At 36.0% G+C, this 25,338-nt stretch overlaps 1 protein-coding gene across 3 annotated transcripts in view; it reads right to left on the bottom strand.

The window, feature by feature from the left end:
* CUNH12orf4 (chromosome unknown C12orf4 homolog) overlaps positions 1-25,338 on the bottom strand; it is a 44,708-nt gene that overhangs the window by 16,026 nt on the left and 3,344 nt on the right. For 2 of the 3 annotated variants that reach the window (XM_033223155.1, XM_033223156.1), the window contains exons 3-10: positions 24,089-24,234; positions 19,786-19,967; positions 15,415-15,514; positions 15,180-15,301; positions 9,221-9,327; positions 8,507-8,704; positions 7,511-7,639; positions 1,928-2,002 (exon numbers count right to left, since the gene is read on the bottom strand). In XM_033223155.1, coding sequence (XP_033079046.1) covers positions 1,928-2,002; positions 7,511-7,639; positions 8,507-8,704; positions 9,221-9,327; positions 15,180-15,301; positions 15,415-15,514; positions 19,786-19,967; positions 24,089-24,234 — 1,059 coding nt within the window. Of the gene's footprint in view, positions 1-1,927; positions 2,003-7,510; positions 7,640-8,506; positions 8,705-9,220; positions 9,328-15,179; positions 15,302-15,414; positions 15,515-19,785; positions 19,968-24,088; positions 24,235-25,146; positions 25,221-25,338 lie in introns of those variants that run through there. The other variant, XM_033223157.1, reaches the window with a different exon arrangement.

Here is a 25,338-nt window from a genome sequence, read left to right as displayed (position 1 = left end):
GTAAGGGTCATCAGGGTGAATTCAATCAGAAAGACGACTGAGAGACTCAATTGCCACTTGTTAAACAACCTATAGGCTTTTTCCAGAAAAGACTAAGGAAGGAAATACATACAGCAACAAACAGTTATGTTTTTAAAAAACCAGACATTGGTTCTTCCAGAGTAGAAATAAGATTGGCACATTTTAAGAAAGCCACAAAATATGGATGATTTAAGTTGTGGATCCATGAAGAGAAATACAATAGATCCTTCACTGAAGGTATTTTTAAACGAAGAGGAGGATGGTTTCCTGTTCCACACAGTGGAGGAAACAACATGTGGTGATGCTAACATTATCCGCTAAGGTGGGATAACTGAAGGTGGAAGGAAATTTCGAGGCTGATGACCACAGGCTAACAGACAGGGCCCGACAAGATGAATACCAGAAATGGGTATAATAGTTGCTTAGATTAAATGTAATGTGTTCCAACTGAGTGACAGTGGTTTATATACATATACATATATATATACATATACATATGTAATGTGACCTACATGTCAAAGATCTGGGGAAGAAAATGTGAGAAAATTACCTTAAAGGAGAATAAAAAACCATCAAGAGATGGCTATTTCTGAAACTGTAAAATATACCACTTACTTAAAAAATTTTATAAAGTATACAAATAGCCCTTGTTATGCTCTGTGAGACAAACACTACAGGTTATCAGAGTGAATTTAATCAGAAACAGGATTGAGAGACTGAATTTTCAGGTGTTAAACAACATATTTAAGAATAATAGGCCGGGCGCGGTGGCTCAAGCCTGTAATCCCAGCACTTTGGGAGGCCGAGACGGGCGGATCACGAGGTCAGGAGATCGAGACCATCCTGGCTAACACAGTGAAACCCCGTCTCTACTAAAAATACAAAAAACTAGCCGGGCGAGGTGGCGGGCGCCTGTAGTCCCAGCTACTCGGGAGGCTGAGGCAGGAGAATGGAGAATGGCGTAAACCCGGGAGGCGGAGCTTGCAGTGAGCTGAGATCCGGCCACTGCACTCCAGTCCGGGCGACAGAGCGAGACTCCGCCTCAAAAAAAAAAAAAAAAAAAAAAAAAAAAAAAAAGAATAATAAAGGAAATAAAATGGAAAACAGAAAAATGTAAGGGGAAATGAACATAAAATTCTAAGTAAGATGACCCGTTTTCTTTATATTTAAGTCCAACTGTTTATATCTCTATGCACTATTGTTCATATTTCACTGCATCTTAGCTCTAAGGCTGAGAAGTGTATAGTTAATATTTCAGAGTAAAACTTATTTTTTGGTTTATTTCCTAAGAAACTAACAAATAATGTATAAGAGAAAATTTGCAATAAAAAACAATGATAAAACTTATGCAACTTCTTGAGCAATTTTTCTTTTATGGATTTAGAAAAAAGTGAGTACTAGTATAATATTAATAATTAAGTTTTAGGCCAGGCATGGTGGCTCACGCTTGTACTCCCAGCACTTTGGGAGGCTTAGGCAGGTGGATCACTTGAGGTCAGGAGTTCAAGACCAGCCCAGCCAACATGGTGAAACACCATCTCTACAAAAAACACAAAAAAACTAGCCAGGTGTGGTGGCGGGCGCCTGTAGTCCCAGCTACTCAGGAGGCTGAGGCAGGAGAATCGCTTGAACCCGGGTGGCGGAGGTTGCAGAGAGCTGAGATGGCACCACTGTGCTCCAGCCTGGGCGACAGAGTATGGCTTCTCTCAAAACAAACAACAAAATCAAGTTTAACACTGGAAAACATCTGTCAAAGTGTATTACAGAGGTACCAAGTGTTGTTTCAAAGTGATATGATGACATATACTAAAATCATCGATTTAAAACACAGATTCCTATGCTGTGCATTATAAAACTTTTTTTGGTATAAGAAAACAGTAATTTAAAATTAAAAAAAAATACTTACCAGGTAAAACATTTAAATAGTTCCTCTCAGCATTCTTAGTCTTATCATCATTTCCTCCATTTTGGTTTCCAGAATCTACTCATAAGACAATGCAATATGAAAGAACATAACATATGAGAATATGTTACTATGACCACTCCCAAAAGAATCACAGCAACAGCAAAAATTCACTAAGGGCATTTATATGCCAGGCATTCTGCTACACGCTTTACATGGATGATGTCATTTAATTCTTACAAAACCTCTATAACCACAGCCCTGGCAGGTAGGTCCTACTACTATGTCCATTTTATGTATGAGGAGGTAGAGGCTTGGATGGGTTAACTAACTTAACCAAGCATGCACAGGTAAGTGGTGGAGCCAGGTCTTAAATTCACATACTCAGATTCTAAGTCCTATGGTATTAACCACATTAGACATGCCAGTATCCTGTTTTTCATCTGGGAGGTTCAGGGCACCAAGTTAACCACATATAAAATAACTTCATTAGGTAGTTGTGGTGTGGCCATCTTTATTTTTAGAATCTAAGTCACTGTTGTTGATAGAACTTGTTCAGGGTTACAAATAAACGGCTAGTGGGACCAGGAATCACTGTATATTCACCCCATTCCTAAAATGGATTTCTTACCTGACGCTATATACAGTTATAACAGATAGGTGAAACTGTTTCAAATGGAACTTTTTATTTCAGATATTTAACAGTTTTTCTTCTTTTTTGAAGGCATGCTATTTCTTAGAAGAATAAATGTTGGTAAAATAAACATTATGATTGAACATACATTATTAAAGATCGAATGCAAATTATTTTACATATATATTTTAATAAAAGAGACAACTGAACTTTATAAGAATTCCATCAGAACTCACAAATGCAAACTGAATATTAGCCTTCATATTAGCCGTCTTTAAGAGGTTGCATATTTATTCCAATTAAAAACTATTTTGGAATGGCTTTCAGCATCAGAAAATCACATGAAAACAGACCTTCAAACAAGTAAACAGCAAATATCAAAATATTATAATTTTAAAAGAGATCTGAATAAAAGTAACATTTTTATCTAGTGACTACTTTGATAAATTGATTTATAACACTGTACTTCGTAAATGCACATATTTTATAAATCAAGAGTCAGAGAGATAGAAGGCTCTGATGCTAGAATCCATATTTAATGAATTATTGTTTGCAATACAGAGCCATTTGATTGATAGGCTTTGAATAAATGTCTAATCGTAGCACAGATTATAAGGAACAATAAAGAAGGACTCTAATCTTGTTCACATGGAGTATGAACCAATAGAATCTCTGTTAAGTAAACAAGAGAGAACAGTAAATAGTCCATTTCCCTTTCCATATTTTCATGGCAATGCCTTGTTTAGTAATAGCAAGAAGATGGCCAGTTTTATTTTTTGAAAACGTATATAAAATGTGCATAAACATTTTTGGCTTTTTATCACGGACCACAGAAATACAAAGATGTTAATATATTAACAACCACAGTAAGAAAAATAATGGAATGTCTTAGAATAAACAATTGAATATCAGGATGTAAACGTGCAGAACAAATACGTAGGTGTGCACAGAAAAAGATGGAGAAGGTATTTTCACAAAGTTCTTCTGTAATAACATGCAGCTTTAAGAAAGTCTTTTATAAACCTACTTGCATCACTGACTCACTGAAACCACAAAGTAGTTGCTTGAACAAGAACAAAATAAAATCATGATATATACGCTCTGCCTTAGCCATATGTGGTTTAAAAACTTCCTGTCATTGACTGCACACTTTCTATCTCTCATAAATATACTTAGAATCCTCCTCCTCCTTCCACACCTGTCATGATCTCAATCTTCACGCTTTTAGTCACTACTAAGAATAATGTTAAAATGTTTCTGATCACATCATTGCTAGTTTGTATGAGAAAAAGGAAGCTATTTTTACGTAATATGGATATGAGTTCTTTTGGCGAGGGTTGATAAAAGTAATAACAACTCGTAGAAGAATAAGAGGGTATACCAAGATATTCTGAAAGGTTTTGTTAGGATATACTTCTATAGGGATTTTCTAATACTCAGCTGGCTCTGTTATATATAACACATATTGCCACAGCAAACCCTCAACTGCCTTTAGTGGGAATATAAACTGGTAGAAATACTACAGAGAGTAATTGCCAATGCTATGAAAATTATAAACTTTAACCTGGGAATTTATCCTTAGGAATCTCTTCTGTAGATATGCTTACGGCTCACACACATGCACATTTATTCATATACAAGGTTATTTACCATTACTAGGCATCACTACTTATAATAACAAAAAATAAGGAATAGATCAAATGTCTGTTAGTAGGGGACTGATTTAATAACAGGATATCCTGCAATGGACTACTATGCAACAGCATAAAAGCATGAGGATGGTCTTTATGGACTGATACGAAATGATCTCCAAGATAAATTACTCAGTGAAAAAGGCAGAATACAGAATAGTGTTACGCAGAAAGCTGCCATTTATGTAAAAAAGGAAAATAAACAAGTACACACATACACTTGCTTATACATACATAAACATCTGTCTGCAAGGGACATGTGTGATAGCACTGGCTGCCTCTGAAGAGGGAAACTGGATAGCTGGGAACAGAGTTACGGACACTTTCACTGTATGCTCTTTTGTATAGTTTGAATTGTGAATCTTCAGAATGTCTGACCTATTTAAAGAATGATTAAAAACATATAAACCATTTTTTTTAAAGTTTATTGAATAGATAAACTGTAGTGAACCCTAGTCAAGTTATGACTAGATAGCCACATTCTAGCTACGAAAAAGGAAAGAATTCTATAATTTCTGGGAGAGAGGAACATGGGAGAGGGGAACAAAGACCCTTCAGAAAGGTCTTCCTTATACCAAGCAAAGATATAATATCTCTCTGCTACTGTGCAACAAAAATATATGCACCTGAAATACTATAACCGTTTCTTTTAAACACAGCAGGTGAAAACAAAGAAAAGAAAGAAAAAAGCATTCAAAAGTACCAAACGCAGATTTAAAGGAGAAGACAGCCCCAATTTTAAAGCTTACCATGTTTTATTTCCTGGGCACCAACATCAGCTTTTTATAAGAAATAATAAAATACTGGCCAGGTGCGGTGGCTCACGCCTGTAATCCCAGCATTTTGGGAGGCCAAGGCGGGTGGATCACATGAGGCCAGGAGTTTGAGACCAGCCTGGCCAACATGGCAAAACCCCATCTCTATTAAAAATACAAAAATTAGCCAGGCATGGTGGTACACATCTGTAATCCCAGCTACTCAGGAGGCTGAGGCACGAGAATTGCTTGAGCCCAGGAGGCAGAGGTTGCAGGGACTGAGATCGCGCCACTGCACTCCAGCCTGGATGACAGAGTGAGACTCTGTCTCAAAAAAAAAAGGAGAAATAATAAAATACTGTGTATGCATTCAAGCCAGACAAGAGGATGTTTGTGATTTTATATCTGTGATATATGAAATAAAAGAAAAATACAACTTAACACATATTTGAAATGACTACTACCCTAATATTTAGGTCCTAACTAAACAAACCCATGGTACCAATTTAATTTACAAAGAAACCACTCTTTAAACTTTCATTTTTCAATTAAAAAACAGCTAAATTACTCTGGGATTTGAGCCAGAGATTTTTCTTTTACCTGACTTCCCTTAACCCTCTTCCTATGTATAGATAGAAAGCTTCTGAAGAAAGATGCCACTAACTTTTCAATAGCTTTAAAAACCATTTCCAGGATGGAGGTTTCTTAAAAAATTAAAAACAGAACTATCTTATGATCCAGCAACTCCATTTTAGGGTGTATATCCAAAGGAAATGAAATCAGTATCTTAAACAGTTATCTCCATTTTGGCATTAGTCGCAATAATCAAGATATTAAAAACACACCTAAATGTACACACATACACAGGCAGACACACAATGGAATATTATTCAGCCACAAAAAAGAAAATCCTGCCATTTGCAACCATATGGATGGACCTGGAGGACACTAAGCATCCTGCAGGATGCTAAGTGAAATAAGCCAGACACAGAAAAACAAATATTATATCATCTCACTTATACATGGAACCTAAAATAGTTGAACTCACATTGGTAGAGAGTAGAAGGTGGTTACCAGGGCTGGGGTGGGGGGAAATGGGGAGATTTTTGTCAAGGGGTACAAAGTTTCAGCCACACGGATGGATAAGTTCTGGAAATCTAATGTATGACAATGTGATTATATTTAACAATATTCTAGTGTATACTTGAAATTCATTAAGAGGGCAGATCTTAAGTGTTCTCACCATGGACACAAAAAGTAGTAACTATCTGAGGTAATAAAGATGCTAATCCATGTGAAGTTAATTATTTTACAATATCTGTGCACACTGAATCATCAAATTGTATACCTCAAATATATACAATATTGTCAAATATATCTCAATAAATTAAAAAAATTTTTCCTGTAAATTTCCTAAATACGAAGAATGTTAAGTTATGGATAAATAAAGAAAAAGCAGTTATTTGAGGACACAGAGTTTTTTTTTTTAAAGAACGAAAAATAATTCATTTAACTGACTTCATGCTACTTAAGCCAGTCAAAGATATAACATACAAAAAGTGTATATTTTGTGCTACCTTTTAGTCTACGTTTCCAATCCCCTCTGTAGTAATAATTACGTCCATTTTAAAGATATAGAACTTGGATCAAAAGATCACCAACTTTCCACTGAGTGTCTACTTCAAGTATAACTATAGTACTGAAATTTAACAATAGTTTTCACTAAGAACCTTGAAGAAAACCATTCCCTTAAAAAAGAAAATTAGGCACAGAGTTCAAGCTTCTGAAGATCTGGATATATATCCAAAGGAATAGAAATCATTCTATATAAAGATACATGCACACGCATGTTCTTCGTAGCACTGTTCACAATAGCAAAGACATGGAATCAACCCTAATGCCCGTTAATGATAGACTGGATAAAGAAAATGTGGGACACATACACCATGGAATACTGTGCAGGTATAAAAGGGAATGAGATCATATCCTTTGCAGGGACATGGATGGAGCTGGAAACTGCTATCCTCAGCAAACTAATGCAGGAACAGAAGACCAAACACCACGTGTTCTCACTTATAAATGGGAGCTGAATGATCAGAACCCATGGACGCATGGTGGGGAACCATACACACTGGGGCCTACTGGGAGAAGGGAAGAACATCAGGGAGAACAGCTAATAGACAGTGGGCTTAATACCTAGGTGATGGGTTGACAGGTGCAGCAAGCCACCACGCACACGTATACCTATGTAACAAACCTGTGCATCCTGTACAGGTACCCTGGAACTTAAAATAAAAGTTGAAGGAAAAAAAAAACCCCAAAAACCAAAAATACATTTTGATGTTCTTTTTATAGAAAAAAAAAAAAAAACTTAAAATAATCTTAAATTTTGTTCTTAATTTCCCTCTATCTTCCACCAATATAATTTTCTATATGATCTTAATAATGATCCATATACTATTACAGTGTTTACAGACAGAATGTAATAAAAGTGAGTTTTACTCACCAAGTGATTCTTTCAACTTACTCCTGCGCTGGGTTCTGGCATAAAGTACCACCTGTTGGACAACTTCTAATTGCTCTTCAATTCGGGGAAAATGGAAGTCAGTGCATTCTTGGCAAACTGTGGCAAAATCTAAAGGACCCAAAACATTTACAAACTTCTAAATGCAAACTATCAAATATTTAGTATTTACTTACAATGAGATTTAGTAGAAACAGAAAATAATACTTATTTTTCTTAAGATTTCTTATACTTGTCCTTTAAATAATTATGCCTTAAGTTAGGGCACAGTAATTTTGTTTTGATTAGAAACTTAACCTCTCAATCACTCAAAAGAGTATACAATTAAGAGACAAATAAATGTTAATTCCAGGTCTTCTTTAAATAATACTTTGATCATAATCCACCCCAAAAGGTGCTATAAAAATACAAGAAAGTTCTTATATTTATGAGGGGAAATAAATTCTATTTAAGCTTCTTTCAAAAAACAGGTATACATTTCATGTATTTTATATATTTTACATTTTATATATTTACAAATCTAGAAATAATCATAAAAAGTAAGTTGTACTAAGAGGGAAGGTAGAATTTTACCTAGCAAATTTAAGAGGTAGATTATTTAAAATATATATATATACACACACACACACACACACACACACACACACAGATAGATAGACAAATGGATGAGCTAAAAATCACCAAGCCAGGATTTGCTTCTAAACTGAAAACATGTGACTGCTCTTTTTGTTTTACCTTGTAATGAGAATTCTTTAAAAACATTATTTATAATATAATAGCAAAGAAAAATAAACATCATGAAGCACTCTATCAATGCTACAGTTTGAAATAAAATAACTATGGCTGGGTATGTTTGTTTGGTCTACTTGAATGCCAAGGTGATTAAAATTTTTTTTCAGTTTCCCCATAATTCCTTTCTTTGTAAGAATAGTGTTATAGGGTGAGATTTAACAAAATAAATGTGTGATGTTAACTTACCTCTTTTAATACCACTATATGAATTAATTCGATTATCTACTAGTAAAACCAGGCCACAGAGAGATGTAGAATACAGTGACAGAGCTGTTTGGAGCCGATGAAGTTTCACACCACTTCGATGATTTCTTTTATGCTTACAGAAGTCCAGCATATCTGCTCTCAGCAATCTCAAATTATGCATGGTCTTTAACTGGGCTCCTGGGGGTAGGCAATAGTCCAGGAAAGATACTTAAGCAGCTGCAAAAAGTCCAGTATAACAGGATGCGACTCTCTATGGCAAGAATCCAGATAAATCTGTACTACAAAATAATTAAAAATGGGCCTTGCAACTTTCCATTTTAATGACTATTTCAATTTAATCTATCTGAAAAAACATTATATAAATATACAAAACTTAAAGCCAACAAAATATAGTCTTCCTTAAAGCAAAACATAATTTGGAATTAAAAATAACATAGGTACACACTACTCATATGTTAGGGATTTTTCTCTTACAGCATATAAAAAAAGTTTCAGCGGCCAGGCACGGTGGCTCACGCCTGTAATCCTAGCACTTTGGGAGGCCAAGGTGGGTGGATTGCTTGAGCCCAGGAGTTCAAGACCAGCCTGGACAACATGGTGAGACCTTGTCTCTATTATTTTAAAAAACTAATAATTAAAAAAAAGTTTCAGAAGTTACAATAAATTATAACTGGAAAAAGTTAACACACTTACCTAAGTGAATGGTAAAACTTTCTTCTAACTTTCTCTGTTCCTCATAAATCCTTCCAATTGCTTCTACAGATTCTCTGAACTGACTTGGCTGAACTTTAATTTCCTCACTAAAAGTAATAAAATTATTGATATACTTTTATGTTTGTCAAAAACTTTTCTTAAAGGAAAGCTTTATAATGAGAGAAAACTGAACAGCTGAAAGTCTTGTTAATTTCTTCCTAAAGTCATCCTTAATCCACGGTGACAAGTAAGACCATAAGCACCAATAGGTTCTAAAATTCCCACTTGTTCTTTCATTTCCTCACAATAAATAAAGCAGATTATTATTTTCAATCATTATAATGTCAATTAATATACTGCCATTTAACATTTTTAGCAGCCTAAGAGAATGATTAAATGAAGCCGTTAACTTATTACTTTAAAATCACATTATATTTTAAAATATATAATACATCCTATACCAGGGCTAGCTCTAGGCAAAATTAGAAAACAGACGAAGTGATAGCAATGAAAATTTAAAGTCAAATAAAATAGATACTAAAAAAGATGAAGTTCATTTTGATGTATACATATCCTTTATTTTTACCATTTCTTGTTTTTTTTTTTTTTTTTTTTTTTTGAGATGGAGTCTCGCTCTGTCACCCAGGCTGGAGCGCAGTGGCCCAATCTCGGCTCACTGCAAGCTCCGCCTCCTGGGTTCACACCGTTCTCCTGCCTCAGCCTCCCGTTTGTTTTGTTTTTTACCTCCAACATTCTCCTCCTACTAAACTGCCTTTCTCTTTGCTCTCCTCTTTATAGTTCCTGAAAAGACCTCCACAAGAGAGCAATAACTACATCATTGTGGAATTCAAACAGTGGTATGCTGAAGAAGATGATACAAGTCTGTACAAGTCATCCATTTCCCTAAATTTTGGGGGCTAATCCCAATAGCCCCATTAGACTCAATGACTGATTTCATTAGTAAATATGGTAAATTTAAACCTAGCCATATAATCTACAACAGGGGACCCCAATCCCCCCGTACTGGCCTGTTAGGAACCGGGCCACTCAGCAGGAAGTAAGCAGCAGGTGAGTGAGCATGACCACCTGAGCGCCACCTCCCATCCGATCAGCGGCAGCATTAGGTTCTCATAGGATCGTGAACTGTATTGTGAACTGCACATGCAGGCAATCTAGGTTGTGTACTCCTTGTGGAACAGTTTCATCCCCAAACCCTCCCCGCCTCTCCTTTAAAAACTGTCTTCCGTGAAACTGGTCCCTGGTGCTCAAAAGGCTGAGGACTGCTGATCTACAAAATCACACCTTTCTGGACTCCATCAGATAAGTGATAATAAGGCAACCTTGTAAACTGAATTCCACACCGTGACATATCCCTCCAAGGATGGACAGGACATATAAGGAGTTTCATCTTTGTTAGAGGATAGCTGAAATGGGATGCTGTCATACAAGCCGGTAAAAAGAAAGCAGCTAAAATTTTAACAGATTCTTGAAGGCCAAGTGGGCTAGCATATCAAGTTAGAATAGGTTGGAGCCACAGACACCGGAACTTGCAAACTCTTTTCCATTGGCCTCCATCAGGTATTTCCAGAAAAGACCGAAGGCAGGAGACAAGAGAGCCTTCTCAAGGGCACAGGCAGAAATGCTGAGAATCAGGATACATGAGGCTTGACCAAACTAAGAGCTGACAAAGACAACAAAGAAGGAGAAGAGTTGAACAAAGTGACCTTCCTGACCCCCAACTATGAGCCTAGATTCAAGTAACAAATCTACTGCTGGGAGGCAGAGCAAAAGGTTGGAGACAGACTCCACTCTGCGACTCTGGCATGCAAAGACTGCTGAAAGCAAGGGATAGAGCAGAGAGACAGAGAAAAATCCTCCTGGACCCCCAAGTGCCATTCTAAGCACAAAGTAGCACCAGTAGAAAATGAAGCCTGTGGTACATTGAAGGTCCTGACAGACACGAAACCAAACTGGGATAAAAGCGGGGTAAAAGACTACACATTGGGTACAGTGTACACTGCTTGGGTGATGGGTGCACCAAAATCTCAGAAATCACCACTAAAGAACTTATTTGTGTAACCAAACACCACCTGTTCCCCAAAAACCTATTGAAATAAAAGAATTTAAAAATTTTTAAAAAGAAAGCCAGAAAGTCTAAAAATTACATGAAAGCAAGATCTCTAACAAACTTGCCAAGTATTTTCAGATTTATCCAAGCATCGTTCCAGTGAATAAGCTAATAAATAAAGTCTAATGCTAAGGGGAAAAAAAAGAAACCGAACTTACCTCAACTGCTAATAAGATGTGAACAACCTTCACATTAATACGGTTCATTTCTGGACATAAATACTATTAACCTCAGTCTCTTCTAATACCCACAATATCCAGCATTCAGTTAAAAAAAAGAAAAGAAGAAAAAAATAGGCTGGGCACGATGGCTCATGCCTGTAATCCCAGCACTTTGGGAGGCTGAGGTGGGCAGATCACAAGGTCAGGAGTTCAAGACCAGCCTGGCCAACACGGTGAAACACCATCTCTACCAAAAATACAAACATTAGCCAGGTGTGGTGGCATATGCCCGTAATCCCAGCTACTTGGGAAGCTGAGGCAGGAGAATCGCTTGAATGCAGGAGGTGGAGGTTGCAGTGAGCCAAGATTGCGGCACTGTACTCCAGCCTGGGAGACAGAGAGAGACTCTGTCTTGGTGGGTGGCTGGGTGGGTGGGTGGCGGGGAGAAGAAAAAAGAAGAAGAGACACCCAGAAAAGCAAGAAAAAAACCCAACCCACTGTCAAGAGATAAAGCAATCAACAGAAACAGATTTAGAAAGGATCCAGATATTGGGACTAAAAGAAAGGGACTTTCAAAAAACTATAACCAACATGTTAAAAGATCTAGTGGAAAGGTAGACAACACACAAGCTATTTTAGCAAAGAGCAGAAACAAAGGGAAATACTAGAAAGCAAAACATGGTATCAGACTAATGACCACAGATCAACTCATTTTATGCCACCATTAACCTGACACCGAAACCAAATTAAGATGTTATAAGAAACAAATAAACTATAGACCAACATACATGCATAAATATGTAAGTTGGTGGATATATGTCATATATATACATATGTGTGAAACAATACATATCATGACCTGTATATAAAACCTAAAACAATAAAACTTCTAGAAGAAAAATATAGGATAAAATCTTTGTGATCTTCCATTAGGCAAAGATATCTTAGACAAGATAGAAACCATTTAAAAATAGATAAATTGACCAAGCACAGAGGATTTTTAACTAACAAAACTACTCTGTATGGTACTATAATGACAGATACATGTCACTATACATTTGTCTAAACTGACAGAATATACAATGGTAAGAGTGAGCCCTAATGTTAAACTATGGACTTTGAATGATTATGTCAATATATGTTCTTGATCACAACAAAGGTACCACCTTGCTGGGGGATGCTGACAAAGGGGAAGACTATGCATTTGTAGGTCAGGAGGTAAGTCTTAGTATCTTCCTCTCAGTTTTGCTGTGAACCTAAAAATACTTTGAAGAAATAGTCTTTAATTGATAAACTGCACTTAACTAAAATGAAAAACTTAACTCTCTGACAGACACAATTAAGAAAATGAAAAGACAAGCCACATAGTGGGAGAATATATTTGTAAAACACATTATTTGATGATGGACTTGTATCCAGAATACATAAAGAACTCTCACAACTCAATAAGAAGACACATTTTTCCAGCACATGAAAAAATGTTACCATAATTAGGCATCAGGGAAATGCAAAGTAAAATTATAGACATCACTGCAAAACGTACTAGAGTGTCTAAACAGCAATATTGAGTGTTGATGAAGATATGGAACATTTGGAACCCTCATATATTGGTGGTGGGAATGCAAAATTGTACAGTCACTTTGGAAAATAGTCTGGCAGTTTCTTCTGAAGTTAAATGTACACTTACCATATGACCAAGCAATCCCATTCCTAGGGGAGAGGGATTACATATTTATGAAAGAGAAATCAAAACACATGTTTACACCAGACCTGTTCATGAATGTTTATAACAGCTTTATAATTGCTAAAATCTGGAAATACCCCACATGTCCATCACTGAGTAAATGGATAAACAAATGGATGATAGAGTATTACTGAGTAATAAAAAGAACCACTGATAAACACAACTCAAATGAGTCTCAAAAGTATTATGCCACGTGAAAGCAGCAAGATACAAATTGTTACATACGGTTTGATTCCATTTATGTGACATTCTAGAAAAATCAAACTACAATGAAATAAAACTACAAAAAAGGGAAATTCTGTATCTTGATTGCGGTGATGATTTTATGACTCAGTTTGTCAAAATTCATCAAACTGTACACCTAAAACAGAAGAACTTTAACTTTATGTAATTTATTCCTCAACTGACCTGACTTTAAAGAAAAACAAAGCAAAAATAAATTTAAAAATACCACTTTTATCAATCTCATATAGTGGTTCCACATATAGTTGTGTTGAAAACAGATCTCTCCTGCCCAAAGAAACATCTATCAAAAAGAAAAGCAAAGTAACATAGTCACAATAAAAACATTATTTCCTAGGACTACCTGATTTTTAAAACCAGCCGCAGCTACAGGCCAATGTTTATGCAATGATATTGATTCTAAAGATTGAATTTCTGAAACTCTAGCAGCAAAGTAAGGGATAACTTTTTTTTTTTAAGAGACAGTTTCTCATTCTTGTTACCCAGGCCGGAGTGCAGTAGCATGATCATGAAGGGATAACTTTTACAGCAAAAAGGCTTTCACAGCTTCCTTAAGTCAGTGGCTTTCAATGTTTCTGACTACAATATACAGTATACATTTTACATTTAGGCTCAATATACACATTCACTTTAGAAAGCTTCACGTATGATGCACTCTGATTTTTTTCCCTATTCTACCGTTATTTTTAAAAGGCAGGTTGGAAAATAAGGGATGTAGAATGGTTCACAGCAGGCTGCAACAAACAGTCTGGGGAAAACGGTAAGGCAAATGAAAAACTAATATTTAGGTAAGAGATGCTACAAATGTCAGGTAAAGAGTTAACGATAACCTATCCATCTGTCCATCCATTCATCCCATAAACTTTAACTGAGCATGTCTTATGTGCTAGTGTCAAGAGATAAACACTTGGCAAGGGACTGGGTATACGACAAAAAAAAAAAAAAAAAAAAAAGACATGAGACTGACATTATACAAATAAAATGCTATTTAACAAGACTTATGGCATACACTGGCATATACTGGAAATAGGATTATTATACTGTACTCAGTATATTTCCAACTGAATATACTTTAGGATTTGAAAAAAATTAATTCTCAAATATACAGATATGTAGCCAGGAAATAACATAGGCATGGCCAAGCTCTAAGGGAACATGTGAAACACAATTTATTTAGGCCACGAGATGCCACACAAGTTATAATTCATGAGAAATCCTCCATGCTATTTCTGTACCTTCTATATGCTTCTGTTACTGCACATACCACTCTATACAGTATTATTTATTTATAGATCAGTCTTTCGAGAATATAAGCTCCATACAGGAAGGTTTTTTTTGTTGTTTTTGTTTTTGTTTTTCCTGCTTAGAGAGTGTTTGGCATTCAACCAATGTTTACTGCATGGAATGGAAACTAAAGAAATAAAGATAGTATTTAAGTATTTAGGTGTATGTATCTAGAACATAAAACTAAAGTTCTATTTCAAACTAACCAATAACCATTGCCCCCCAAATAATCCACATAAAGCCTATAATGCAAAAGGTGGTAAAAGAAGCACAAAATTATCTTGAACTTTCACTAGCAAATTAAAAATACACACAGCTAAAAGATTTAAGTTTGCAGTAAATATAAACCATTACTAACAATGGACCATTATACAAATAAGAACAATACATAGTAAATACCTAAGGGAGCTGTTGTTGGGGTTTTTTAGGTCTTGGTGAAGTTTTATTACCCATTCCTGATACTCTTGTTTTTGGATGGCAGTTGATTGTTTTAATTCATTTGACCATTTATTTTCTAGGTCCTAAAAGAAACAGTGTACCAACTGGTTAATTTTTTTACCAAAACAAAACAACAACAAAAAAACAACAAAAGAAAATGCAACTGCATACCTAAAAGTCACTGTATTTCACTTACTTGCTGGGATTCAAAATGCTGAGCAGCCAGTGAATTTACATCTTGATCTGTCAGTGATTTTCCCAACTCCTGCATCACTTTTTCCATTTCAATACCTTGTCTAAAACACAAATAAGCAAATCAGGGATATTCATCAAACTTTCAAGGTATATGATCCTTCAGATTCATCGAACACTCTTTATAAAGTGAAAATAAAAAGTTTATTTTATAGAAATGTGTCCAGGAATGAGAATTAGAACCGGAAAGTACTCAGAATCCTTGGAAATAGGGACTACCAAATTATGATGACAGTGTCATATAATATCAACATCATTTGTGCAGCTAAATTTTCATCTAAATTTATTGCATAGATGAATGCAGTCAAAATCTAAGTTATCTTTCAATTACCACGGCTAATGTTAAAAACTCTGGACCTTCTTTTCACCTGCAAATTTCCTCAAAGAAGAGACTCTGCAATTTCAGCTTAAATGGATTTTCTATTTGTAGATGAACTAAAGTGACTTCAACCTCTGAAAGTTAGTTTACATTATATCCAGAAGCAGACAATTAGATCCTAAGTCAAATTATTATTAAGCCATAAAATTTACAGAGGGATGTAAAATACAGTCTGAAGATGTTAGTCACATCTTCTGCATTTATCCAAAGAAATAACGTGAATCCAAAAAAACAAAAAATGGTTTTTCCTACAGGAAAAACTAACCAGTGGTATTAGAAGTACAGATAATGGTTATTTATGAGGGAAAGGGTAAAGGACTAGAAGGACATGAAAGAGGCCTCCGTAATGCTGGAAATATTCTATTTATTGATCTGGGCAGTGGTTACGTGGTCATGCTTAATTTGTCATAGTTTCCTGAGCTGTACACCCACAGTGTGTTGCCTTTTCTGTATGTATGTTATATTTTAATAAGTTCACTTAAAACATTGAAATTAAAGATTATCTTCTAATACAAATGTATGCAAAAAGTTTGTTCTAAAACAAATTTCCAACAAACTGGGAAAGAACAAAACACAGATATAAACTAAAAGGATTTTATCATCCTAGTTAATTCAAGTAAATTGCTCTTAAGAGTGAATTTCTGGCCGGGCGTGATGGTTCACGCCTGTAATCCCAGCACTTTGGGAGGCCGAGGTGGGCAGATTACCTGAGGTCAGGAGTTCAAGACCAGCCTGGCCAACATGGTGAAACTCCATCTCTATTAAAAATGCAAAAATTAGCTGGGCATGGTAGCGGGCGCCTGTAATCCAAACTACTTGGGAGGCTGAGGTAGAAGAACTGTTTGAACTCAGGAGACGGAGGTTGCAGTGAGCTGAGATCGCGTCACCGTACTCTAGCCTGGGAGACAGAGCGAGACTCCATCTCAAAAAAAAAAAAAAAAAAAGAGTGAATTTGTACTTATTTATAACACTGATTAAGATACTCATATATATGATAAATTAAATTCAAACAAGTTATACATATATACATTTCTATATATACCTTCTGGTAGTAAATATTCAATATCATTTAAATCCCACTTAGTTCTAAAGCAGATGACTCCATTAATTTCTAACAACTACTACAGGTCAAGTGAAAATTATGCTTGCAAGTGAGATTCTTATTTAGAAACAGAAATAACTGCTAAACATTTATAAATACAAACTTAGATATAAATATATATTACTATTTTACATTACACATGTTCCCTCTAGTGGATAAAAGGTATCATTGCCATTTTTAAAGTTTAAAGAACTACCTAGAATCTGGTTTGCTTAAAAAGAAAGCACATTTCTTGTGAAGAAAAAGACAGAAATTCAACAAATAAAATTTCATGAACATCTATTTCATCCTAAATATGTCCAAAAGGCAACTAGCTAATCATATAGCTGATGATACAATATATATTTTCTACGATTAAGATAGAAGAAAATTTTATTACACGATGAAATACTAAACACAGCCTGGCTCAGTATGTCAGATGTGACAGCTCTGGCATCCTGCATATTATCTTGAAGATACTTAAAGAAAAAAGATCATTATAACTTGTACTATTGATGCTATGCCGAGAAACTATCTTTTAAAGATGTACAATGGCATTAAAATGAAATAAGAAATAAGAAAATGTGTCATTTCTGCTCATGAACTGGATAAATAAATTAAGCACCAAAATGTCGGGTCAACCTCCACAGACGCTAGTGAATTACAACTTACCTTAAGTCATACTGTTCACCTTTGCAATAAATGTTACCTACCAGAGGAATATCGCTTATTTTTTTTTTTTCAAGCTAGCAGTTTGGACAGGTGAAAAATAAATGACAAAACTTTTAAAAATAGATGAATTCAAGCATTATTTATATGTTTAGACAGAAAAAAGAAGGCCAAACCCCATTAAGAAATTGGCCAAAGATCATTTCAAACAATGAAGTAAACCCAAACAAACCTCTACTAAAAAACTATTCCACGAAGAAAAAAAGTATGAACACCAGTAAATGCAGCTAATTAGTAAGTTAATTCAACTTCCCAAAAGATGAAGAATCATGTAGAACAGAAATCTTCTTCTGATTTAGAAAAAGGAACCATTATAGACTATTAATGGCTAGATACAGAGTTTTCTGGGGGGTACAGGCAGCTAACTATGCTGCAAGTTAGAGTCACTCAACAGACGGACTGAAGTACTAGGAATGGAAGTATAGGGAGCCAACGTGGGAATTTATCAATAGACCCAAAGAGGCAGAATGAGTATAGTCACAGAAGACCTGAGAGCTAGTAACAGATTCAGGATGACTTTAAGGTTATATTATTTGAAGGCCTAAGAGGAAAAATCAAACAAATGAAGTTCAACAGAAAGTAATTAACTAGTATTAGGTAATTCTATTTTTATGTATTTTTAAAAACCTAATTCTATATTTTGTTCTTCTTTTTAAACTATATTCACAATTTTACTGGTTACATAATAAAGAACTAGAAAAAAAATTTGCCCTTCCCCAGGGAAATATGTTTCAACTATATACCTAGTGGCAACCACTCACTACAGGTATCTCATCAAAAAGGAATAAACTGCCTCAATACAGCTGGTTAACAAACCAAACCTATAAACAGTGACAAATATCTCAAAATGTCATGTTCTTTTTGACAAAGAGATCATTCTGATATTTTACAAAGTATGAGCATAAACGGTCCAGAGGAGTACAATTGTTATGAAAATTTATAAATCTATGCAATATAATAAAAATGCTAATTTGGTACACACAAGAGGGTATCCCTCAGGAACAATGATTAAACACATTTGCTTATTATTTTTCTGTACTTAAAATTTTCTTAACCATGACAACGTTCCAAAGATCATTCTCATCTTGCTAGCCTTACTGTTTTCTAAGGGGAAGCTAATGAGAACCAGGAACAAACCAGCACATCTTTTTAAATTTACTCCTTTGGGACTATTAAGTCGGTTACACTAAAAAAAAAAAAAAAAAAAAAGTGCTTTTGTCCTAATGTACTCTCACAATCAAAGCAACACTAGAAATATTACCTTCATTGCATATACACCCAATGTCTTACCTAAGTGTTTTTAAGATAATGTTATCAGATTCTGCTAAATTTCAATGGATCATCTAGAAGGACACACCCTGAACTCCTATCACAATTTGTCTAGAGTTACTAGAAAGCAGTCAGGGAGGCCACTTCTTATTTTAAAATACACAATGCTAGCAGTTTTTGACATACTCCGAAGAAAAAATAAATAATAAAAGCAATGTTTGTATACTGTGTTAAGTAAGCCATACAGTAGGAATTCAAATCTAATTACAACTTCTTGGAACAATACTGGCGTTATTGTTTTTTTCTAAGGTATCTGAGCACACAAAATGAACTGAAAGAGCCATGGACGTAGTTAGAGCAGGGCAATGCAGAGGTTCTGAATAGGGAGACAGAATGGTACAGTGGTTAACAGTTCTGAGGTCAGATTTCCTGGTTTCAAATTCCAGCATGCCCTTGGACAAGTTACTTATTTAAGCAAAAACTTCTTCATCTGTAAAATGGAAATAATAGTAGGGTTATGGTAAAGATCAAATGAGACAGGGCATCCAAAGCACTTTGCACAGTGCCTGGAACAAAGCAAACCTTCTAGGGAAGTAATCTATTCCTCTTATTAGAGATAAGAATATACAAGGCCACCAGCATCATTTATTTAGGTAAACCACTTAGAAGGTGTATAAACCTACGAGGACCCTCCCAGTTGTAGTTACACATGTAAACATACAAGAAAATTAATTTCTAATATTGAAGTATTTTTTTCTATCTTATCCTTTTTGTAAAAAATAAAAACAAGTTGTTCTGCAGGCCATCTATTTGACAATGTAACATTTAATTCTGATAATGCAAGAAATTTGAAATACCTCTCTCGTAATTTTTTCAGTTCCACATCTCTTTCACCAATCAGTTCTGAGATACTAACAAAGTAATTATGTTCCAAATTTAAGAGAGTTTCAGAGGCAGGAGAATGAATTAAGTCATGGTACACATCTGCAAAATCTTCATCCCAGCTGGGTTCTTCAGGCCTTGCATGCTCTAATGTGGTCTACAAGATAATATACAGACATTCTTAAATCATGACCTAGTATTTTTATTTAACAGACTACCAGAAATGTATATGATTCAATTTTTGTACATCAATGACAGAAAGACCCTCTTTTATATATATATGAATGTGTGTGTATTATATAGGATTACCTAAGTACAGAAAAAAAATGTGGAGAGGCACAGACTAAGTTCTTAATATAAGTTACCTGGAAGCAGAAATGAGAAAGAGGTACTAATGCGGAGGAAAGGATAGGAAGTGTCCATAATAAAAGCGTATGCTATGACCTCATTTCTGTGAAATCACACACATACACATACACATACACACACACACACACACACACACACGATCAACAAAACGCTAATGGTGGCTTATTTCAGGACAGTGGGATTTCTGATAGCCTTTATTTATATTCTAACATACTGTATGGTAAAATAACTTGCAGGCATTAGTTACATAATCAGAGGAAACTTTTCATTATTAAAAAAATACTGCTAAAATAGGTTACATATTTAGAAAATAAGGTGACCTATGTGGTCACCTGTGAATGAAAGCCAAATTCATGCATACCTATATCAAGATAAATGTGTAATTATGCATTTAGTTTGATCTTTTCTAGTGTTACATTTTCTTTTTAAAATATAAGCAGGCTTTTAAGTATATAAAAATGGTAGCTATTAAAATGATGAAGGGACTGAGTAAATGCTGATAGACAAGAAAAGCAGAAACAGGGAGAAACAAAATGGGAATGCTCTCAGCACACACAGATACACCCAGGGAGGTGCAGATGCCTGTTCCAAGGGCAGCCTCCTCAACTCGTCAGAGGAAACTGACACGCTGAGAAGTCCCTTGTCAAAGATCCTATGATTTAATGGCATGAAGCAGCAATAAAACAAAGATTTTGATGTTTTTTCCATTATAGATCTTTGCAAAAGATACCTGTAAAAAAAAAAAAAAACTAAATTCTTCCCTTTTCTTATCCATGAAAATATTAAAAACTGGAATTTATAATATGACTTAAGAGTAATAATTTACTTTAAAACTGAACACATCACAGAAACAGGTACATTGAACTCACTCAGTCAACAGGTAAACTTTTCTAATTTGTTCTCTTTCACTTCAACCAGCTGCCACATCAGAAAGCAGGAGACTAGCTGAACCTAGAACTAGGATTTTATCTCCTCTATGCCTCTGAAACTCCAACACTGTTCTGATAACTGTTCATCTTTAGACATGGGACTGCTGTAGGAATTATAACCAGCCCATGGGACTTAATTTCTGTTTAAAATTCACTTCAGGGCAAAGCTGAAATTTTGTAGGGAGGAACTACTGCAAGACTGCAGGGATGTGCTTGGCCACACCTAACACCAGATGTTCAGTAGCCCCACTACCAGATCATTTAACTACAATAATCTGCAGCTTTAATTTTAAACTCAGCGTAGGGCAAGCCTTATGAATAGGTAGAAGATACCTACGCAAGAAGAACTAAACATACTTTTTTCCTTGGTCTAATTTATGCCACTCCCTCAGGACAGATGCTACTAGAAAGGGGACTGTGACAGCTGAGAGGAATGCGGCACTGAGGAAGTGGCTGCACAGAGAAAGCTATTCAATGTCCAGGCCATTATTTCTCCACCTCCACTTCCAGGCATAACGTCTGACTTCTTTGAGGTTCAAACCATTCAGCACCCCTTATCTTTCATGGCCATTATTATCTAACAACCTACCTGTCCGTCACTCACCCTCATTCCTGTAAAGCTTTGGCACCAAGTTCAAAGACTTCCTCTCTGCCCCACATCCTGCAACCTGGGTTACTTGGATATCCATGTGGATACCCATCCAAGGCCCTGCCTTCTTACTTTCCTGAACTCTACAGTCTTTACTGCGGAGTCCCAGTTAGGGCAAAGGAGTCAGGCTGGCAGGACCACAGGAAAGCAAACAGAAAAAGCAGAGAAGCTGTAGGTCTGGCTTTCTTCATGGCCAGACCAAGCTTGTCCAACCTGTGGCATAGGATGGCTTTGAATGCCACCCAACACAACAAATTCATAAATTCTGATTTTTTTTTTTTTTTAGCTCATCAGCTGTCCTTCATGTTAGTGTATTTTGTGTGGCCCAAGACAATTCTTTTTCTTCCAGTGTGGCCCAGGGAAGCCAAAAGATTGGACACCCCGGTCCAGGCCATGTAGTCCTTCTGCGCCCAACTTTCACCAGACACCTGCAAGACAGCTGCAAGACAGCTGCAAGACTGCAGCTCACTGCCATCTTGGGGTTATCAGTACTGCACGCAGCACTCTACGGCATACAGCATAAATGCTGTCCCATAAAATCTCCAGCAAGCCTTTGTTTCCTTGAAGTCAGCTTCTCTTCTGCTGGCCTGCCCATTGCCTCCTCGCAACGTATTTTCCTGCTTTCTCTAATAAATCTACCTTTCTTTAACTGCAACTGTCTTGGTAAATTCTTTTACCCCTGTACCACCAGCCCAGATAGTCATTGTTCACATGCAAAATTTACTAGTTCTCCACACCACCTCGGCCAACCATTCAGTATCCTCACCAGAAACTCAGTCAGTATTCAAACATGCTAGTCTCTGACTATAACCTCCACCCCTCCACCCAAGATTTCTCACTCAATAATTCCCAGGTAATTGGTATTTAACCTCATTAGGACCTTCACTTCATAAGTTTCTCAATGTTTTCATTTTTTTATCAGCCATCAACTGCTATCTAGCTTCACTTCCTTCCCTATGTAGCTTACATTTTGTGATCTAGCATTTAACCACTGTCTTGCCGATATCCTCAACTCCCTTGACTGATGTACCTTATCTTACCTACCTAACAAAACCCTAATCTTATTCCTCTTCTCTATGTCTGCAGTCAGGCTTTGGAGAGCTGCAGCAGAAAAATCACAAAACTCTACAAAGTTTACGGTGACAAACCGGTGCCACTCTTAATCTTGGCCTCAATGATGCCTGGCAATCCTATCATTACCTGCTCAGTTTTCTCCTTAAATATCCAACAATATTATACCTACCGCCTCATCTAAACAAATAACCTGTCTTTCCTTAAAGTTGAAACAATCAGAAGAGAATATTCTCAACTTCCTGCTACCAAATTAATAAAATTATCTGGATTTATATCCAATCTTTCCTGCTTCTCTTTGGCTATAACTGGAGAAGTACCTGTCTTCCCAGTTATGATTAATTCTCCATTTGAGTTCTGGATTCTATCCCTTCTAGTCCTAAACTCTGCCACCTTAAAAAACAAACAAACCTTTGACCTTGTGTTCCCATTTAGCCAGTGCCCCATCCTTCACCTCTTTATATTCAAACTTCTTCAGTTAGTACACTAATTCTTCCTATTTCCACACTCTCACATTCTTAAAGTCAATGAAATCTAGTTTCCACCACCACCAACTTACTGAAACTGATCTTGCCACAGACAAGATTACTTGATAAATGCAATGGATATTTTTGAGTCTTTTCTTTGCCTCTTATACTTGATGTCATCTTGGATTCTCTCATAGTTTAATTTGCAGTGCTCTTTCTTAGTACCTAAAATCATTTGTGGTACACCTAATGGCACCTTAGACTTTATGAAACGGTATATTATTTAAATAGAAAATGATATTATGTGACTAGACAACAATAATGAAGATAAGTTTATAAAAGCAAACCAAAGGTTAAATGAATTACTATTGCTGGTTTAGGGCTGCCAGATAAAACGCAGAACACTCACTTAAATTAGAATTTCAGATAGTGAAAAATTTTTTAGTATAAATATGTTCCATGTAATATGTTGACATACTAAAAAATATTCATTTATCTGGAATTCTAACTTAACTGGGTGCCCTATATTTTTAATTACTAAATCTGGTGACCCTACGCTGGTGAGATATATGCAAGTAGCCTCTTGTTTTACGAAGGTATTACACAGGAAGCACTTTGTCTTACGCGCTCACCCTGATACAGGAAGCACAGAAGCAGCAACATATTTATTACAGAATATTGGTATGTGGAGAAAAAAGATCTTATAACTATTTCAGGGTTACCATAGCATTTTACAAATTTTCACCCAAATCCAGAATATCCCTGAAATTTACGATCTGACCTATTTTCTTACCTCAGTATAAGCTTTGGCCCACGTACTCGCCAGCTGATGTAAATCTACCTCAGCTGATTTCACAGCTTCCAGGGATGCTTCAGCATCTCTATCATAATCTCTGAGGGATTCTTCTTCTATAAATTGAGTCAGAGCTTCTTTTAAGTCTGTTATAGGGACATCAAACACCATCATCAGCAAAATCCAGGTATAAATAGGGAACATTTTACCTGAGAATTCCAACATGAAATCTTATTTTTTAATTTTTATTGATTTATTTAGAGATGGGTTCTCTCTCTGTTACACAGGCTGGAGTACAGTGGCATGATCACAGCTCACTGCAGCCCTGAATTCCTGGATTCTAGTGATCCTCTCACCTCAGCCTCCCGAGTAGCTGGGACCACAGGTGCATGCCACCATGCATGGCTAACTTTTGTATTTTTGGTAGAGATGGATCTCACCATGTTGCCCAGGCTGGTCTCAAACTCTTGAGCTCAAGTGATCCACCTGCCTTAGCCTCCCAAAGTGCTGGGATTACAGGTGCGAGCCACCTTGCCTGGACATGAAATTTTATTTTATCAAGCTGATACTCTTAATAGAATCTCCAACTAAAATGAAATCAGCTTAGGGGATCATTTAACTAATTTCATGATTATTTTCCTTTACTATGACAGGCTGTTGCATAGAGAAAGGTCAAAAGTCTTAACTCTTATGTATTCCCTTGATACTAATAAAGTAATGTTACTTTCTTAAGCCTGATATTTCAGTTTGAAGCCATGGGGGTATGAGGACATAAAGAAATGCTACAGATTTTGAGGGTCTGAACATTACTGTATTTAGATTAAAAAGAGTTTTCCATGTAACTTTAAAGGGTACATTGTAACATCCTTTGAAAGAAATGTCTTTTTTGTCTTACCTGCTCACCCTGATACAGGAAGCACAGAAGTAGCCACATATTTATTACAGAATATTGGTATGTGGAGAAAAAAGATCTTATAACTATTTCAGGATTACCATAGCATTCTAAAATGTTCACCCAAATCCAGAATAGCCCTGAAATTTATGATCTATTTTCTTACCTCAGCGTAAGCTTTGGCCCACGTACTCGCCAGCTGATGTAAATCTACCTCAGCTGATTTGAGCTGAGGACACAATGGAAGAGCACTGTGAGAGAAGTTAGGACACCTGTGTCCTGGCTCGGGCTCTAGCATTATCACTATGTTTGCGACTTTACACAGTGGTTCCCAATCTTAAGTGTGATTAGAATCCCC

This window comes from Trachypithecus francoisi, unplaced genomic scaffold, assembly GCF_009764315.1.
Source record: "Trachypithecus francoisi isolate TF-2019V2 unplaced genomic scaffold, Tfra_2.0 Lachesis_group11, whole genome shotgun sequence".
NCBI classification, from domain to species: domain Eukaryota; kingdom Metazoa; phylum Chordata; class Mammalia; order Primates; family Cercopithecidae; genus Trachypithecus; species Trachypithecus francoisi.
Note: the sequence above shows the minus strand (reverse complement) of the source record. Positions and strands in the feature narration are given on the sequence as shown.